The sequence below is a fragment of the Glycine max genome, chromosome 4 (genome assembly GCF_000004515.6).
Source record: "Glycine max cultivar Williams 82 chromosome 4, Glycine_max_v4.0, whole genome shotgun sequence".
Classification (NCBI taxonomy): domain Eukaryota; kingdom Viridiplantae; phylum Streptophyta; class Magnoliopsida; order Fabales; family Fabaceae; genus Glycine; species Glycine max.
This window is the reverse complement of record NC_016091.4, coordinates 8,519,587-8,531,283: the sequence shown is the minus strand read 5'-3', so window position 1 is coordinate 8,531,283 and position 11,697 is coordinate 8,519,587. Positions and strand designations below refer to the sequence as shown.

At 34.8% G+C, this 11,697-nt stretch overlaps 1 protein-coding gene and 1 long non-coding RNA gene across 2 annotated transcripts; one reads left to right on the top strand and one right to left on the bottom strand.

Annotated features, from left to right (window-relative positions):
* Positions 1–1,093: 1,093 nt before the first annotated feature.
* Positions 1,094–4,702, bottom strand: LOC121174782 (uncharacterized). The gene is made up of 2 exons (XR_005891155.1): positions 4,572–4,702; positions 1,094–1,337 (listed from the first exon to the last, which is right to left on the bottom strand). It is a non-coding gene; the product is annotated as an uncharacterized lncRNA (long non-coding RNA).
* On the top strand, positions 2,687–10,648 carry LOC100808435 (serine/threonine-protein kinase CTR1). The gene is made up of 15 exons (XM_006578222.4): positions 2,687–4,170; positions 4,453–4,751; positions 4,861–5,005; positions 5,258–5,373; positions 5,738–5,940; positions 6,689–7,192; positions 7,305–7,345; positions 7,586–7,654; positions 8,327–8,427; positions 8,523–8,607; positions 8,681–8,779; positions 8,867–8,935; positions 9,348–9,479; positions 9,712–9,806; positions 10,252–10,648. Exons 1-15 carry the CDS (start codon positions 3,442–3,444, stop codon positions 10,346–10,348), a joined length of 2,784 nt encoding a protein of 927 aa, XP_006578285.1. The 5' UTR covers positions 2,687–3,441; the 3' UTR covers positions 10,349–10,648.
* The last annotated feature ends 1,049 nt before the right edge of the window (positions 10,649–11,697 follow it).

Below are 11,697 nucleotides of genomic sequence, written 5' to 3'. Positions count from 1 at the left end.
CGGCTTCAAGCATCAAATGGCAATGGTGAAGTACAACTCCAAGTCAATGAAGAACAAGAAAAAATAAATTTCAGTGATAATGATGTAGTCCATTGTCCTCCCGTTTCCAAAACAATAGGTCCTCCCAAGCGAAGGCGTATAGAAGGTGGGAAAGAACTATCTCAGGACAAGAATGCTTGTGGATTATGCAAAGGTGTGGGACATAATGTTACTACATGCATGTCCTCTAAAAGAAAATATTCAACTTCCTGCTCACAAAAAAAACTAGAAGAAAAAAACTTGTGACGAAGCAAGTTTAAATCCTATATTTCATCTAAAATTCTAGGTAATTTATTCTTCATTTTCTATATTAAATCTTTTAAAATTTTTGTTTTATATACTTTTGGATTATGTTTGTTTGTTAATTAGAAATATTTATTTTGTTTCCTCTCCTTTTTTCTCACAGGAATGTTCTCACTATAAGATGAAGGAAGCTAATTAATTAAAGACACGTGCATGAAGAAAAATGTTGAAAGTGTTTTTTTATTATAGTGTTTTTTCTTTTTGAAAGATTAATTTGAATCCAGTGTTAAAAATTTAGATGTGAATTGTTTTTCTTTTCATGTTTTGGCTGTTCACATACAGGATTTTAAAACTTTCCCGTGTGGCTGGTTATCCATATTTGAAGTTTTACTATATTGGTAATTATCCGCTAAAATTCGACAGCGTAAGTTGCGTAAAATTAATAATCATGAAACCCGTTCTGTTTAAGTGCAAATATTTGCTAGTTTTAAATTATTAAAAATATTAAAAATGATTTATTATAATTTAGAAAAGTTAAATGGGCCACATTAATGATAAGGAAAAGAAAGTCAATGAGTAATCTGGTCATTTAGGTAACAGTAAGTATTAATACTTGTAAAATTAATCAAATGCTGTAAATAATTTATTAGTTTGGTTATTTTCAATAAGCATTTAATGTTCATTAACCGGTGCCCTTCATTCAGACATACGCATACAAAAATATGAATAAAGTTCTAATTTATGATACAAAACTTGAAAATGATAGGAGAAAATAAAACAAACTTTCGTATTACATAGAGAACCACAATCATAAACAAATACCATAATGTTATTTATAATGAAACTCGGTCGAATATATCATTTAATTTTTACAAAGTAAATACAACCGAGAATGAAATATACATGGAAATACATACTAGTTAACCCACCAAGTATAGTAAATATCCCAATCAGAGCAGTGTACTACCCTATCCCAAACACCAGTACAAATAAAACCAACTGTTGGTATTTGGTTATTTGTAGCCTCTCTTTTGTCTTCGTATTCCTTTAAGTATCTGTAACAGTAGAAGAACTTGACCATTAAGCATGAATATCCTCTTTACATATTCATGACAACAATATTGAGTTGCCATCAAAAGCACTGAATTTCCCAACAAATTTTACAATATAGAAAGAACATTTTTAAAATGGAACATTTTCAATACATTTTGATTGAAAAATAACATTTATAAAAAAAGAAGAGGGGGGAATGTAACAATTAAGGAGATTCCTAGAAATTAACCATAATAAAAAGTGAAAACCACATACAAAGTGTGACAAAATACAATTAGTTTCGGAGGTGCACATCAAAATCATATCATCGAAATTATTTAATAATTTTTAAATGAACAAAAAAATCAAAGTTGGATCAGTTTTTCCAATCTTTGGCAGTCAAACTTAAAACAAGATAGGACATTAATGCAAACTATACAAAAAGGGACACAAAATCTACGTATAACCGAGCACATGACTAGTGACTACTGACTAGCGAGGAGGAAAAAAAGGAAAGCTTTGATCAAATAAAGATTTAGACAGGATCACGCATGCCAAGTGAAAATGGACCAAAGGAAAAAAAAATTGAGTTCTTTACACAAAAAATACCAAGCAATCTGCCTTTACAGCATGTTCATATATGACTTCAATCAATATCACAGTCCAAACTCCAAACTCCCAACAGTCATCACATGCTGTTATTTAAAAAATAGTAAAAAATGTAAGAGATCTAGAATCTTGTATTAGTTCCAAATGCATTTGTTTAGCCAAGAAATTTACGTCATCACAGTTGCGCTAATTTTTTAAGGAAAATATGACGCCAGAAGATGAGCTGCGTAGGTTCTTTGCTAGCTCTTGGTCGCTCGCTTCTGTGGATCATTTTTATCTTGGCACTTTGTTTAGAGGAAGTACGGAATGGGATAAAAAAAAATTAAAAATAAGACGAGTGAACTATTATTATGGTTCATGAAATTTTATTACGATGTTATATTAGCTTTTAATTTTAAAGAAATTTTAAACAAGTTTTCAAATTTTTAGCTGTTTTCATCTAAGTTTACTATTAGTTTGATTTTTCAATATATATATATATATATATATATATATATATATATATATATATATATATATATACACACATATATACTTAAATTGCTTCTTCAAGATTTTTTAAAATTTTAAGAACTAATGTGATGCTATACATCTAAATATGCTTGCTCAAAATAATTACTAATATAACACGATTAAATAGAGTCGTATTTGCATTGCATAATAGAAAAAATTAAAAAATTAAATAAAAACAAATTCATGAACGAGAAATGAATTACTTTAGGCGAGGTGGTTTTTCTTTTCTTATCTCTCATCTCTTGGCTGAACTGAAGAAAAGTGCATGCATGAGTCCCAATTTTAGAATCCGCGGCCGAAAATCCCCCTACCGATCATAAATTTGACGTGTCAACTAAGTAATAATGGTGCGCACTCATTCCCAAGCGCAGGTTAGCATACCTACTATATATTATTTCCATTTCCCACTCCCCATTCCCTACAACTACAACTTATCTTTGTTGCTGCTTAAAACCACAACTAACGTCACAACCATAGCTCACATTTGTCTCTTCTTCAATCTCCCACTCCCACGTCTTTCTCTCAGGCAAGGTTTTAAAAAACTGCAAGATTGTTTAATTGTTTGCGACTGCATGCATTAATAATATTTGTGCGTGCAATCCATATTTAAAACCTTGCTCTCATCATATTACTACGCTTCCTCTTCAATTTCACAACAACAAATTCATACAAACCACTGCGCACGCTGTTGGGGAAATCGTGCATTGAATCCACGACTTTCAAGTGCTCGATCGCAGTTTCATCATTTCCAACGTGGTTTTCAGATTCGGAAAGAGTTCAGTGCAATTTAATAACTCTCCACACTACTATATCATCCATGGTTAACCGTGGAATCGGTTGAAGAGCATATAGAGTTTTTGCGTTGAGGTGGATCGGAAGGTTAATTAGCTAGACGGAGAACGTAGGTAAACGGCGAAGACGGAAAGTAGGGTTAGTTTGTGATTTGCACGTAAGTGCGTGCAAATACGGTTAGGTGCGAGAAGCTCGTGACTCGTGAGAGCGAAAATGCCTCACAGAACCACATACATTTTCCCGCGTCAGTTTCCGGAGCGAGGAGGGTTGGATGAATCTTCCAAACAGCTATTAGATCACGAGAAAAAAAAGATCGTCAACTCAATCAAACATGACACGTTTACCGCCGAAAGCGACCCTCCCAAAAAGTCACCTCCAACCAAAGACAACGACGTTGTCGTTCTCTCCTCCGCCAAGCACTCCGCCGTCTCCTACCTCTTCGCTGCCGGCGACAAGTTCCGAACAAAGCACAAGCAAATCGCCGCGTTCTCCGATTGGCTGACCGACAAGAAAGCAAGCAGCCAGTGCAGCCCCCGCCACCACGACCGCGACCTACTTCTTCCGCCGGAAACCACCGTCAAGGATGCCGCCGTTGACCAGAGATTTGACCGTCAGGTTTCGCTTCCGCGGCTATCGAGCGGGAGCAGCTATGCGGGGAGCTTGTTTTCGGGGACGACGTTGGATTGCAATTTCTCCAGCGACATTAAGGAGGAAACGTCGTCGTCTCGCACGCTCACTACTATTCCCGCGCCGAGGCACAAGAATGAGGAGGAGGAGGAGGAACAGAGCACCAAGAAGTTGGCGAAGAAGTCGAAAGAAAGCTACATCTTGCAACTCACGTTAGCGAAGAGGCTCACTTGCTTGGCTACCCTCGTCACCGAACCTGTTCTCACTCCTGGAACCGAAACCTGGGATGCCGAATCCGTTTCTTATCGCCTATGGGTACAAAACTCACCTCATTGTTAACACAAAACTTTGATGCAACTTTCTATATGTTTATGTTGCAGTTTTTCAATCAGAATTAGAGTTTCACTTTCAAAACCATGTTCACATTTAATATATAAATATTTATTACATGAATTATCCAAATCAAATTCTAATTCTAATTGGAGAATAACTTTAAAAGCATATAAGAATGCTTCATCTTAAGTTTTGTCCAATGTTGGATTATATTCAAAGCTGAAGTCTAATTGTTATTATGATTTTATTTTTTGTTGGGTTTAGGTGAGTGGGTGTTTATCATATACGGACAAGATATCTGATGGGTTTTATAACATATTGGGGATGAATCCGTATCTGTGGGTGATGTGCAATGATGTGGAGGAAGGTAGAAGAATACCTACTTTGATGGCGCTAAAAGCGGTTGAGCCCAGCGACACTTGTATGGAGGTGGTGCTTGTTGATAGACGCGAGGATTCTCGCTTGAAGCTGCTTCAGGATAAAGCGCAAGAGTTGTATTGTGCTTCTGAGAACACGTTGCTGTTGGTGGAACAACTAGGGAAACTTGTTGCTATTTATATGGGGTAAGAATGAGGTGTAGTACTGTATCTCTTCTTCGAGAGGGAGCGTGAAGTGCTTTAATGTTGATATTGTTTTTCCGTTTTATTTATTGTGGTTTTTGAATGTGTGAAGGGGTATGTTCCCGGTTGAGCAAGGGGATCTTCACAAGCGCTGGAAGTTGGTTAGTAAGAAGTTGAGAAATTTTCACAAGTGTGTTGTGCTTCCCATTGGCAGCCTGTCTAGTGGGCTTTGTAGGCATCGGGCTGTTCTTTTTAAGGTGAAGTGTTCATGTGTTTCCTGAATTTATTTGTGGTATCTATTATCAAAGAACGTTTTAGTTGAGTTACTTGAGTAAGAATATTGCTGAGCTGAGTAATTATATTGCCGAGTGTGCTTGGGTGTATGAAGAGGCTGCATTATTAGTGTTGCTTGGGGTTGTTTTGGACCGAGTTGGATGCATTAATGTGTCTTGATAACCTTGTTACAGATTAGTTATTATTTACTCTTTACTTGGGTTTTATGAACGCAGAGATTGGCAGATTATATTGGGTTGCCCTGTCGCATAGCTCGAGGTTGCAAGTACTGTGTTGCAGATCATAGATCTTCTTGCCTAGTCAAAATTAAAGATGACAAGCAGCTCTCAAGGTTAGCACGACACTGGCATTGGTCCTCATTTTTGCTGTCTTTTATGTTTTCACAGTAATGGCAATGTGAACATTTGTAAATCAAAAACAAGATGCAGGTTTTCTGTCAGTAGTTTTGATCATTTTTCCTGTTTCCCCCTTGAATTTTCTTGTTATTGTTTGTGTTCATCTTGATTTCAAGGTCCTTAGGCATCATCAACAAGCTATGTTGATCCATATTTTGCATAATTGCATCTACCTTTATTACTTGCATACCAGGACTTTGGCATGGAACTTCTAACTTGTAGATAAGTTTCTTTATCAGAGGCATCTGACATTTACTTCATACTTTCCAATGTATCATGTTATGTTTTATCATTTAACAGGGAATATGTGGTTGACCTAGTTGGGGAACCAGGAAATGTCCATGGGCCAGATTCCTCAATTAATGGAGCATATGTTTCTTCAATGCCTTCCCCGTTTCAAATTTCTCATTTAAAAGAATCACAATCACCCTATATGGATGACACAGCAAGTTCTATAAGTTCCAATCACAGACCTGTTAATCCTGAAAGTCTTCCATATTCAGGTATGTTGCGTTTTGCAGATTAGGATCCTCTGCAGTTTCAAAATGAACTGCAGAATGTGCAGTTCTAAATCTCACCCTTAAAATTTACTAAATTAAATTTTTAAAGATAAAATTACCAGTTAATAAATTAAATCAATGGACTAGATTGATGCAGTTCTTTATAAAACTGTAGGCAATCCTAATCCTGTGTTTTACACACCTGGAAAGTTGATCTTCAAATTGCTTGTTAGTATTTTAACTTCAAGGGATTAATCTGTGTAGCCATCAATATATACTTGGAACCTCAAGATGAATATTACTTGCTCATTTGCAGTATGGTCTCAATATTTCCACACATTTTATTTCGTATCAATTATTATAGTTTCTAAAATGAATTAATTGTTGAAGTACGTGCCATAACCATCATAGGTGCTTATATTTCCTTGAGCTATTCAGGTCATTGAATCAAGTTTGAGCCAGATATTTCATTTTTTCTTTCACCACAAAACTGGTCTATCTTTTATACTTACCTGTATTCAAGTCCTCTCTTTTCATACTCCATAATAAATACTACATGTTAAAGTTTCTTTAAGCTTTTTGCCACCTTCTCAAGCTTGTGAAGCATGTATGTTTTTGAAACTTTAATCCTTTGGGCACAGGGTAACTTATGCTTTTGCAGTTCTGTTGATAGTAAATCTTATAACATGCAATGAGGATTTCTAGTAATCTAGTTTAAAGTTGGTCTTAGCCATTATTCAATGATCTGCAGGCTCTGAACAGAATGATCAACAACTTAATGAAACTGATTTGCTGAAAAGTCACAAGGGCTCCATTTATGCTTCAGTTGATCAAATCTGTGAAGGAACAGAACCATCTCTAATTCCTTTTGGTTTAGAAGGGAATGATGAGGAATGTGCAGTTCTTAGTTCAGTTTTGCCTACCATCCATGAAGATGTTTCAAAATCTCTTCATCCAGCCATTGAAGCATCATTACATGAATATCCAAGGCTTAGTGAAGATGTAGTGCAAGAAACTTCCCACAACGAGATAATTGTAAATGGAAGTTCTGTGGTGAAAAGTACTTTCCAGCAATCTATGCTTGGTTCATCCTGCCAGTCAGAACTGAAACAGGTAGGCATTAGAATTGAAAACCAGGGTTGTTTACCTGCTGCTGGGAATATTCCAAGATATGTAAATCTTGAACCGTCACTTGCAATGGATTGGCTTGAGATATCATGGGATGATTTAAGAATTAAAGAGCGTGTTGGTGCTGGTACTTTTTCTGCTTCCCCTGATTTTTCTTCTTTAATCCACGTAACTTTGGTACCGTGAACTTGTTTCCCCTTTACGTGACTCTAAATGCTGCTGCCTTTTTCACTTTGCAGGCTCATTTGGGACAGTGTACCGTGCTGAATGGCATGGATCAGTAAGTGCTAATACACACTTCTTTTTATCATTTGAGTATATATATGTAGCTTTCTGATTCGTACATACTGTTTACTTTCTTAGTTCGTCTGATTGCAATTGGATGAATGACACTTAGCCACATAAATGAGTTGATTTTATCATATTATATTTAACTATTGACGTGTCTTATGTTGGCTCTATGAATATATTTATTTATTTATTTATGTTTTGGAGATTCTATTTATTTGATAAATTGCAGGATGTTGCAGTCAAGGTTTTAACAGTTCAGGATTTCCATGATGATCAGTTGAAGGAATTTCTGAGAGAGGTATGTATTCATGAGACAAATATATCAGGGTGCCTCTTCATTGCATTGCTTATGATTTGGATTATATTAGCTAAATAGTATAAATATGGTACTGAAGACCAGGCATACCTTGTTTTTTCAGTTTTGAATGCTTGTTCCAAGTTTTTTCCTTATCTTGATGGGTGGAAATTATGTACATTTATTAAGCCCTGCCTTTGTTATTGAATGCAAGATTTATGCTTCTTGCACAACTAAATACACACATGTCTTCCACTTGTTCATGTATGGCAGCATTTCATTTCAATTGGGCGCACCTCTTGTATTTCTCTAGTAAGCCTCTTGTATTTCTGTTTTCAGTTCAAATATGCACACCTCTTTTCAGTCAGTCAGATTCTTGGTGTGTAAAAATCACCCCTCTGGTATTTACAGACACTTCATTTCTCCCACTAGAATAATACCACTGCGTGTCATAAACTCTAATTATTCAAGTTAGTTGCATGACTTGTGGGGTACAATGGTGAATTCTCTGTTGCACAAACATGCTTAAAACTTTCGTATTTTTATGCACAATTCTAGTTGTGCACAATAAGATTTAGAACTTGGTCTATGAAAGCCTCTTCTATTTACTTTCTCTATCAATGGGGTAAAGCAGAAGCTAGTTATGTTGAAAAGTTGTTATTTGCATTGCTTTAGGTTGCAATAATGAAACGAGTTCGTCATCCAAATGTGGTGCTCTTTATGGGGTCTGTTACAAAACGCCCCCATCTATCAATAGTGACAGAGTATTTGCCTAGGTAAGACAAGCAACTGCTTATATCCTTAATCAAAACATTTCACATTCTTGCATAAAGAATTGATTGTCTTACTATGCTGTACAATTTGGTGACAGGGGTAGTTTATACCGCCTGATACACAGACCAGCATCTGGTGAAATTCTGGATAAGAGGAGGAGATTACGGATGGCTTTGGATGTGGTATGTGCCAGATATTATTATTTTTACACTGAATAATTATCTTGTATATAACATATCATTTGTTTGATTGCAGGCTAAAGGAATCAATTATCTCCACTGTCTGAAACCTCCAATTGTGCACTGGGATCTCAAATCCCCAAACTTGCTAGTGGATAAAAATTGGACTGCGAAGGTAGAATGAAACTGATTTAGCAGTTTATTATGGGATTTTAAACATTTTATGCAAGGAGATAATTTTTTCTTTTCTTTTCATGTTCAGGTTTGTGATTTTGGATTGTCCAGGTTTAAGGCAAACACTTTCATACCGTCCAAATCTGTTGCTGGAACAGTAAGTTTCTCCCTCCAGTCTCTCACTGTAAACTTAATCATATCAATTTCTTGTTATAACTCTTCCGATTTATCTTGTGAATAAAAGTCCACTTCTTTCCTCATCTTTTGGAGTAGCACTTTCTAGTTTGAAAAAAAAAACTTCAAAACTTGAACTGTTGTAGCTACTTATGAATGCATGTTGATTCCCCGTCAGTTCTGATTAGCCTTTCAGATACATGGTACCGCGATCAATGATACAGTCATGTTATGTTGGTCCAATCTTTTGGATGGGAAGTATGCGCATGTGAACAAGGGACTTGGTTTCCTGTGTTTGCACTTGGGTTTTGGGTCATTCTTTTAATATCTAACAGGTTGAAATGTTACTTCATGCTACCTCTCAATAACTGTAACTCTCTTGAGTTTATTTTTAGCCTGAGTGGATGGCTCCAGAATTTCTTCGCGGTGAACCCTCCAATGAGAAATCTGACGTATTCAGTTTTGGAGTTATCCTGTGGGAACTTGTGACCATGCAACAACCATGGAATGGACTTAGCCCTGCCCAGGTAAACTCGATGAATATATATGCTCTAAATGTTAAATATTTGAAGCCAATTATTTTTACTCGTGTTTATTTATACAGTAGTAGGGACCATTTGCAAGAATTTGTTAATTTAAAAAGGACATATAATGTAAAGGTATACATGCCAACTTGCATATTTCAAACGACTACTTGGCATAATGAAACCTCCATAATAGATTGTAAAATAATATCATCATCATCATGTGAACTCTCAGGTGGTTGGAGCTGTTGCTTTCCAGAATAGGAGGCTTGCTATCCCTCCAAACATCTCCCCGGCTTTGGCCTCCCTCATGGAATCTTGTTGGGCAGAGTAAGTCTTATTCATGCCATTTATTTGTAAATTGTGGACATCTTTGTGCCACTTAGTCCAATTTTATTAGAAAGTTGCATGCATTTGTTTTTGGGTAGCATAAGTATTATTAATCAGGATTTGACCAGGAAACTGTGATATGGTTCTGTGATTATATAATCTGGATACGATTTCTTAAAAATGGAATTCATAATTTTGGAAAACCTATTCGTCAGTCCTGGCTTTAATGTAGAGAGATGGAGTTTCCATGGCCAACATGAATTTTGGATCTCCATATTCATGCTAAGCTGTCAACATCATTGATTTTTTTATTGCCTTAGAAGGTGGGAATCTTCCTTACCAATTTCAGAAAAATCTGCATAATTCACGTGTTATTTTGCTAAGTTAACTAGTACCTTTTCTATGTTCCTAAAGTTGCTGATGCTTGCTATATTTAACTTGGCAGTGACCCTAGTGAACGCCCATCTTTTGGTAGCATAGTGGACTCACTAAAGAAGCTGGTAAAATCTCCAGCAGAGGTGATAAAGATGGCGGATTCATAGAGATACGCCGCAGCCCATTATTGGGTTTTCTTGCGCCCGAAACTTGTCGGGCATTTTATGGAAACGATAATTAACAATTAACAAGTGTAATTTTTTTTTGTCGTACTTGTGTATTATTTGAGCAAAAAATATTTCTTTCCAAATTTCTTAGGATATATATACCTTTAGTGCACAAATTAGAGTGGGAAAAAATTATAATTATTATTTGAGCTGTGGTCTCCCAAAAGGGGTCGAGACATAACAATTGTTAAATAGGCTGTCAAAAAAAGCAATTTAACCCACTTTATTTAGTGCATTCAATTTATCTTTTAGTGAAATAATCTTTTTTTTCCTTTCAAAATTTATTTAATCAAATATGGGCTTAGAAAGCCTTAAAGTTATCTTTAATCCTCGACATCGGGTTTTCTCTCTTGTAAAAAAGGTAAAATCATAATTTTCATTTCTGATTATTAAAATTTTATTTAAATTTTGATAATGTTTTCTTCTAATCTTTATTTGATTTATTTATTTAAGTTTTTTTACATTAACATATTTTTTTTAAAAAAATATATCTTTTTTCAACTTTTGTTAATTTAGAGGGTACATTGGTACTTGATGTAGTGAGGTGGAGCTTCGTAATACCATTGTTGAAGCAACAAATTTCCAATCCGACACGGCAATGGAGGGTGTGGAGGGTGCATCGTTGTGATCTGAAGATGAAACTAATCCAACAATTAGTAATTATGGTCCATCGTAGAGTCTTAGACCATATGAAAGCATGCTCCATCAAAGCACTCGTTTAGAAAAAAATAGTATAATTGTTTTCGATACTTTCTCTCCTATAAAAAGATAAAATAGAAGAAACAAATACAGGATAAAAGTTTATTTCATATAGCTAAAGTTTATAATAAATAAATGTTTTTCAATATATAAATTATGAATCTCTTCATTTACTCTGATCACATCCAAGTGGATATATATATATATATATATATATATATATATATATATATATATATATATATATATATATATATAAAATGTTAAATTATGAGATTTTAAATTTTGGGTCCCTATATTATTTAAAAAAAAAATTGGTGTTTAAAGAATTTTTCGTTATTATAAATAATTCTTAACATTAATGTCAAAATGATAAAGTATCTTGAAACAATAAAAATTAAATGATACATGTATAACACATACATGGACATAATTAGAATAATATGTTATTAAATTACGAAAGAAAAAGAGAGAAGTCATTACTGAATAACGCTCTAAACAATACTCATAACTATTTATAATAACGAAAAATTATTTAGAAATCAAATTATTTTAAAAAATAATTTAAGAATAAAAAATTCAAAACCCAT